The sequence below is a fragment of the Crocuta crocuta genome, unplaced genomic scaffold (assembly GCF_008692635.1).
Source record: "Crocuta crocuta isolate KB4526 unplaced genomic scaffold, BGI_CrCroc_1.0 scaffold275, whole genome shotgun sequence".
Lineage (NCBI taxonomy): Eukaryota > Metazoa > Chordata > Mammalia > Carnivora > Hyaenidae > Crocuta > Crocuta crocuta.
Window position 1 is genome coordinate 549,367 of NW_027530497.1, and position 8,635 is coordinate 558,001.

The 8,635-nt window shown below is 44.1% G+C and overlaps 1 protein-coding gene across 1 annotated transcript in view; it reads right to left on the reverse strand.

The window, feature by feature from the left end:
* Positions 1–8,635, reverse strand: part of REEP1 (receptor accessory protein 1) — a 57,018-nt gene that overhangs the window by 27,394 nt on the left and 20,989 nt on the right. The window contains exons 5-6 of the mRNA XM_077766696.1: positions 6,469–6,589; positions 3,363–3,476 (exon numbers count right to left, since the gene is read on the reverse strand). Coding sequence (XP_077622822.1) covers positions 3,363–3,476; positions 6,469–6,589 — 235 coding nt within the window. The remainder of the gene's footprint in view (positions 1–3,362; positions 3,477–6,468; positions 6,590–8,635) is intronic.

An 8,635-nucleotide genomic window follows, 5' to 3' on the forward strand; every position in this document is an offset into this window, starting at 1 on the left:
AGGGCTCAAAATTACAAGAAAAAAAGTATGAACTCAAAGTATGGCTACATTATGTTGTACACCTTAAACAAATATAACCTTCTATGTCTATTATACTTGAAAGAAAGAAAGAAAAATAGAAACAAAGAAACAAAGAAAGAAGCAAAGAAATAAAGAAAAGAAAGAAAAGTGTAACCAAAAGATCTTTCAAGCTCCACACTTTCCTCCTGGGGAGCCCTCAAAGTATGGGAAAGAAAAGCAGAAGATAGCGGGGAAGTGACCCTTCACCCAGTCACCTGACCCCAGCCTCCTTTTACTCTGTCTGAAGTAAGAGACAGTCTTCTAGTTCCCTCATACTCTCTTGTGCATCCATCTGGCTAAATGCAGTAGATATTGATAGTGAAAACGGATATGTAAGTTGAGGGTGTTTTCTGGGAGGAGAAAGGCAGTCCATTTAAAACTCCAAGAGTCTTAAAATGGAGCCATGAGTCGGGTGACCTGGGTCCCTGTTTGCTTGGGATTGGGTTTGTTTGTAAGCCTGTTCCTGGTGTAATTATTCTGGTATACCTTTCACTTCCAGATGTGGCTTGGTTTGGACACTGACTTAGCAAGGTATCTTTTTTCATAAAATTGCTCTGACTATTCCCGTGGGGTTATCACCAAGGTGGTTCGGGGCTCAGCTGGGTGCAATGCACTGTGCTAGGCTCTTTGTAGCATTACAAAGAGGGAGAAGAATTCGAATTCCCATCATAATATTTCCCAAGTGGCATGAAGTCTTGAGGAAATGAAACATTCACACACACACACACACACACACACACACACACACACACACACACACACACACACCTGCCTCACTTTTTCATTCTCAAGGTTAATGCTTCAAAGAAGCTCAATTTGCTACCCAGGAATGTTAAAGAAGTTAAGTGTTCTAACCCTAATCACCTGTGCGCTTTGGGCTCTGGACAGGGCCTCAGGCAGTGACCTGTACAGAACTGGCTGTTTAAAAATTATCCAGGGAACTTGTTAAAAATAGAGATTGGGCCTACTGCCTGAGATTCTGAATCAGCACATCTGAGAATCTATTTAAAAAAAAAAATGAAAACAAAGCTTCCCAGGTGGTTTGGACTTGAAAGCCAGATTTGGACTCACTGGTGACTCATCATCCTTTGACCCCTGCCTGGAGCCATCCACTGTTGCTGTGGAAACTACTGATTTACCCCTCAGCCAGACTGGATTTTACTTCCTTTTTTTTTTTTTTTTTTTTAAGTCCACATCTGTTTCAAAAATAGAGGGCATTATTTTTGGAAGAGAAGATGTGTTTTCTCCCTTAAGATATTTATATTTAGAGAGGAAAAGCAAAGCCCCCAAAAGGCAGTAAACTTTCTCATCTGAAACCAACTCAACAGGAAGCAGGCATCCTCACTACTTGAACATGACTAGAAAGAAACTAATGAGTGGTTATTTCCTGAGGCAAGTTTCAAATTGTCTGGAGCTTCCTTCTCATTTAGTTGTTGTAAGGTGCCCGGCTGGAGGCTTGGGCTCACGGGCTTCCCCGGGTGGTCTGAGGGGCTGGTGGTGGCTGGCCAAGATGGTATCAAGACTCTGGAGGCTCCAGCTTGAGGCAGACCTGGAAAAGGATGGCCCTACAGAATTACCATCAGAATACGATTTACACACACGCAGCTGTATGGCCAGGAGACCCATACTGAGCCACCCTGATAAATATACCACATTCATCCTCTGTGACCGAGCTGAGGAGAGAGCAGTGCCCATCTTTCTTCAGGCTTCAGAAGCCAAGGAGATAGGGTGGAGACAGGGGCCAACAGAGGGATTCTGGAGCTTTATGTTGCAAAGTTGGCCTGAAGACTTAAGAATTTAGCAAGTCAGAGTTCTCTTATCTTTCAGCTTAAAAAAGAAAAGCACATAATGGTTACATCTCAAAGAGAAGGATGTTGGCATTCACTCCTCTCGTAAATCCTGATACATCTCCTTGGGATCCCACAACGAAATGTCCCTTCCACAGATATTCACTCAGATTCATCACCTTGCCAGCCACTATTGGACTAAGACAGACACCTCACTACAGTTGTGTGTTACAGAAGGAGCTGATCCTTCTCTGAATAGGAATCATTCCCTTTTGGCATTCCTTCTCTTTTTCCCAGCCTTTGTCTGCAGAACTCTCCGATTTCAGATGGACAGTACTTTTCAAACAAATGCTCAGCCCCAGTGGGTAAGTCTTTCTTCCAGAAATGCTCCTACTGTGCTTCTCTTGGCTCAGGACACAGAAAACCCAGCTTGGGCCCTTGACCCTGGCTGTCAACATGCTCCACCCCACCACCCCACTCAGAGCCCATGGAGCACCAAGGTCAGTATCAACTGACCTCTTCCAAAGCCTTTCACAAGTCTGCCTCCCTTGCCTAAAACCCTCACACCACCACCTAGGACATACAGAGTCCCTTTGCTCATACAGCTTACTCCCCAGTCACGGTGTCTGCCCAAACACTAGCACGACTGCCTCTCCTCCATCCCCAGCTGACTATAGACCCCTACTCCACATCTGGACTGGGGGTAAGGGACTGTCACCAGGAAACCCAAGGCAATCTCCTGAATTTACTCTGAGGGGAGATGTCTACTAATCTAATTTTTCAGGGCTGAGCACATAATGAGAAATGGACACAATAAGGAGAACGTGATGTGAGAAGAAGCTAGGGAGAACACAGGGGACATGAACAAGGCTGGATGGAAAAGAAACGGAAGTGATGCTTACATCACAATGGCCCACACAACCAGAGTTTACTTCGAACCTCCTTCAGTGTTAGTTGCGGCTGCTATGGGCATCCTCCTCCTCCATGTCTGAACTACTCACCTCCTCTGGAACCCTGGGTTCCTTCCCCCGGGTCTGCTGGGCCACACGAGCTTGCAGCCTACCCATTCACTCAGGTAGCCTCCTCACCTGGCTATTTTGAGTGTAGGTGACTCTCCCAGTGCATCCTGGGAAACTGCAGAGAAGAGCTCACTCCCTCCCTTTTCATTTTCTCTTTCTCCCAGGCCTTAGCTCCAAGTAAGTCAGAGGTTCTTAATCTGGGACCCACAATGAGTTTCAGGAGCTCTGGGAGCCTCTTAATATCATACACATCATTTGCGTGTGTGTGTATGCGTGCATGCGCACACGTGCACGCATGTACATACACACACACAATTTTCTAGGGGCAAGATTCACCAATTTTTCCATCAGATTTTCCAAGGGACCCCAAAAAAGATAAGGAATCACTGACTGGTCCTGAGCTTGTCCCGTGCCAATTGCGTGTGTGCTAAGCAGGGAGTACTAGAGGGGGTCGAGATGCTCACACGATCACAGTGCTCAGGGCCCCGCACAGTACCTTGGAAGCAGCCATCACCGCCGCTGTGGCCGCCACATTCAAGCCCCGCTTCCCAAAGTGCACAAGGGCATCGTAACTTCGGTCTTTTGCCTGGACCAGGCAATCATCGATTTCCTGTTGAAGAAAAAACAGAGGCACACTGAGTTGGAGGGTTCAAATAAATCTCTGTCCTTTCTCCTTGCTCCTGAACACTGGGTTTGGCAGCTTGCCCAATCACGGAGCCTCACTGGGACTGAAAAGTCATATGCACTTAGGGGTGTGTGTTTAGAGGGGGGAGGGTAGATAGGAGAAATGAAGAAACAAAAGAGGTACAGGGAACTAAAAAAGGAATTTTGAAAAAACAGCCATTTACTGACCCAGGAAGATTTCCTTCTAGCAACACCCTAGGATTGTTTCTAAAGTCCTCTAACCTTCCAGGGAGGGTCCAGGGGTTCTGGATGTGGACAGTCCTGCCATTCCACACACAGCCACCCTATAAGACTCCGAAGGAACTGAAGGTAGAGAGAATGCCAAGAATCAAGCATCTAACATCAGACCTGCCACTACCTGGTTGTCAGGCTTTGGCAAGGGTTTAGCCTTTTGAAAAATGAGGACAGTGATAGTACCTAATGGGGAGAACTCCTGGAGAGTTACAGGAGATCATTCCAGAAAAGCATCTAACACAGCAGCTGGTTTCAACTGAGTGAGAACCACTAACATCTTCCTTTCTCAAGGGGGTCAGACCCTTGCAGCTCTAAAATTCTATTATTCTTAAGGAGTGCCTGGGTACCTCAGTCAGTCCAACTCTTGATTTCAGCTCAGGTCATGATCTCACGGTTTGTGAGATCAAGCCACATATCAGGCTCTACACTGACAGCACGGAACCTGCTTGGGATTCTCTTTCCCTCTCTCTCTGCCCCTCCCCTGCACGCGTGATTGTTCTCTCTCTCTCTCTCTCAAAATAAATAAACTTTACAAAATAAACTACAACTCTACTATTCTGTAACTATTAAATACCATATCCAAATATCTCTCCATGTAAGATACTGAGGGGAGATATTAGGACATAGAAAGTGATACCAGCACTATTTTTGTTGATAAGGGAGATCATTTTACAGATAATGAAATAAAAGCAGAGATGAGAAGTCACCCAGCATCATCCTCAGGGTAAGGGGGAGGTTGGAAAGAGGACTGAAGTCTCTCTCCTTCAAGGATGAAAATAATGGTTTACTTGAGATCTGCTTCAACACTGGCTTATTCTTGTTTGTTTGGTTGGTTTGGGTTGTTACCACTGTTATAACAGCTGTTTTGTAACTCACAGTAGCTCATATTTCGGAGTTCAGTAAGGCAGTGACACCTGGCCTCAGGCTCATTTGAAGTGCATTTCCTTTGCTTTGAGGCATAACGTGGGAGAGTCAACCCCTGTGCATTCCTGGTTTAAGGCTTCCCCAGGAAGTCACCACACTAAGTTTTCATTGTGACCCCTGACTGACTCTGGTAGGGATTCTTGGCAGCTCTTAAGTCAGCCACCTTCACTTCAATGGAAATTAGATTGGTGGCTTCAGGGTGAGCCCAGCATCTGGGGTAGGGGAAAGGGAAACGGAAAGCGTAGGGATTTGACAACCAAGGGAAGAGAGAGATCCTATTCCTCAAAACCCACCCTTCTGAAACAGGCAGTGCTGTATCCTAGTTCCTAAAAGGGTTTTCAGAAATGTCCATAGTAGTTTGCTCATGCAATTAATATGTTCCCCCAAAACCTCCCCCAAGAAGTCCAAAGTACTCAACTTTCAGAGACAATAGAAATTTATATACAAAGCCACCTACAGTGCTCCTACTTTATGATAAGAATCATATCCCAATCAGTTCGGAAGGTCATGTAACATAATTAATAAATTATACAATGGTGGGCTTAATAATTCCACCCTTGGCAATTTATCCTAAGAAGTCAAAAGAAGAAGTTAAACTCTCTGTACTGTGGTGTTCATGAATCATCAATCAAGATCAAGTACAAATGCATTATGTGCAAACATGTTTAAGATCTCGGAACATAAATATTGCATGTATGTTAAGTGTTTTTGTTGTTTTTATGTATTTGGGTTTTTCTTTTTTTTTTGTTCACTTAAAATTTATTTTAAAGAAAGGTTTAATAGACTGGTATGCATTAAAAAAGAAGTTACCAAAACAAATTAGTGAGACAGAGGTAATGGGTAATGGACTTTGCATTCATTACTGAATGAAACCTTAAAAAAAAAACAAAAACACTATAGAACAATCCACTGAAAGCAAATCCAGCAAATTAAGTTCAGTGGAGATATTAAACAAAAAATCATTTTACAGACAGTGACATTATATTAGAAGTAGCTTAGAATTGAATTTCTTTTTAAGAGATAGAAGTTGTAATTCTTACTTGAATTCTTACTTATTACTGACCCTTTCCTGCAAATTTCCCATCTTATTTTTCCCATCTCTGACATTAGATGAATCTATATTTTCATTACAAAGATGTTTGTGAAGTACTTTGATGCAAAATAAACACAAAAGGTAAACAGCATAAGCAAATTATTATGACTATTCTCATTAGTACTTACAACTGATAATTACATAAACCGAGGGATTCCCTCGGTAACATATATTGTAACATGGAACAGAGCAAACACTGTTTAAGAAATTTATTATCTTCCAGTCTCTGTTGGTAACTACCTGCATAAAAGCTCAAGGCATTTAATCTCTTTATGCCTCCACTTTTCTATGTTAAGTTTTAAAAGTGATTTTTAATAGTCTATGTAAAAATCAGATCTATAGAAGACAGGAGCTGAGCATGATAAAAGGAAGGAAATTCAGTTTGGGGAGCTGAATTATGAGCAAATCTCTTGTTGTCTTTTGTTGCAAGGCATGGAAATGTTTTTCAGCAAGGAATGATAAATAACATCTTTTGGAGGATTTCACCACTATTTCTAAGCATGTCAAAAAATAGATTAAAAAAAGAGTAGAAGGAACAAATTGTTGGGGGGCAAATAAGGGACAATCTAGGGTCCCCTATAATAAAACACTCTGTCCTTTTTACTTATCACTTTTTAAATTTTTTACTCGCTGGAAGGAGTGACAAAGGCTAAGCAGCATAAATTACCTTTTCTTTTGAAGACAGCGTGGGATGTACAAACTTCCTGTATAGGAGGCTGGAGCCTTTTGTGTAGGGAGACAGCAGCCAGGCGACAAATGCTATTTTTAGTTCATAATAGAATGGAAACCTGAAGAGAGATGAGAAAATACACATTCTGTTAGGTTCTCGGCAACACTGCTCTGGACCTATGAAGGACAGGCCCAGCACCTCTTGTGCCTGCCCATGGCTGCAAGGCTCCCAGATTCCTCTTTTCTCCACCCATGAAGGCGTGTGTACACTTGCAAATACAGAGCAGAAGCCCAAGACCTCTTTTTAAGATTTTATTTTTATTTATTTTTAATTTTTTAATGTTTGTTTATTTTTGAGAGAGATAGAGTGTGAGCAGGGGATGGGCAGGGAAAGAGGGAGACACAGAATCCGAAGTGGGCTCCAGGCTCTGAGCTGTTAGCACAGAGCCCAATGCAGGGCTTGAACTCACATACCGTAAGATCATGACCTGAGCCAAAGTTGGACACTTAACCAACTGGGCCACCCAGGCGCCCCTGACGATTTTACTTTTTTAAGTACTTTCTATACCCAACATGGGACTCAAACTCACAATCCCAAGATCAAGAGTCACGTGTTCTACTGACTGAGCAAGCCAGGCGCCCCTGTAAGGCTTCTTTTGAAAGTTAGTTCTTGTTTTCATTTTTTGCCAAATCAGCCAGGGATCCAGGTTTTCTCCAGCCATCACCCTGCGGGCCATGCCTGGCAACAGCCCATGCTTCCTGTAGGGTTCTGCTTGTTTAGATTGGTGCTGGGGCTCTGGCCACAGCCTGCAGGTTCGGAAGGCCATGGTTTCCTGTGCCCTACCCCCAGTCACTCACTCTTCACTTGTGGCCAAGAAGGCACCAACACCTGAAGGCTTTATAACTGGGAGTAACTGACAAAGAATCTTCAGACTGAGAAAAAAAGCCTCCCCTTCTTGGCTGGGACAGGAGCTGAATTCTTGCCACCAAAAAGGATGCTACTCACCCTACTTAAGTAGACAGCAGGCAAACAGAGCTTGGTCTTTTTGGTGCCAAAAGAAAGAAGGGCTCGGGGTGCAGGTACAATACAACTCCAGAGTCTGAAGTCCTGCATCCTGTTCATTTATGCATCACAGAAACGCTTACCAGCACCAGCAAGTGTCCGCTCGCACTGAGCACTGTGTAGACAAGGGTGAATAAAGAAGACCTGATCCCTGCTCTCTTGGCGCTTTTAGTCTAGTGGGAAACAGACAAGACTGTCTTGTATCCTTGGAACTGACAGTCCAGTCAGGGAAAGAGATGGATCAAATGATCACAAATAATATAGAACAGCAACCTGAGATGTGTGCCATAATGGGCCTCTGCCAGCTCATGGGGTACCTTTGTGTATATAAGAAAAAGCCAGCCCCTCGACTAGATGCAGACCTGTGAGCACATGACTGGTGAAGGGGCCTTCATTTGAACTTCAGCCCCACTTGCCACCGTGGCCAGGTATCTTGCTCTATGAACAACCTGTGCAACAACACTTGGCCGTCCTGACGTGTACTAATATCATGTCTTTTTATTTTCTGTATTCTGATGCTTTGACATTTTGGGGCCTTGCTGACTCTGGAGAGGGTGCCCCTCCCGGAATTAGCCAATTCCTAAAGATAGGAAACAACTCACCCACAAGCAAGCCTTTCATATGCAAACCGACCAATCCCTTACCCTTACCACCTCTTTTGTGAGCTCTCACACTCTGGGCCACTCTCCAGCTGTTTTCACCACCCCAGGGCCGAGGTCCCAGCCACCAAGGGACAGCCTCTACACCCCAGAGCCCACTGAAATTATTCAGTCGAGCTAATCCTAAACATGTTTACCCTGCCTTGGCTGCTCCTTCCATGGAAACCACAATAAAGGTTCTTGCCCACACTTCCTACCTCTGCCTCTCGACTGGCCTCATGGTGTGCTGTGCCTCCAGTTTCTAGGGATCTATGATTTTAACAAACTTCTTCATGACAGTCATCTCAGCATCTATGTGTTTTACCACACCTGATTAAAACAAATACCTGGTACCCTTAAAACATGATGCTCTGAGGGAAAAGGACACCTGTGCTAGTCTGAAAAATCAGAAAAGTAAACTCCTCCTAGGTACCTTCCAGCCTCCCCCCCCACCCCCCGCCACA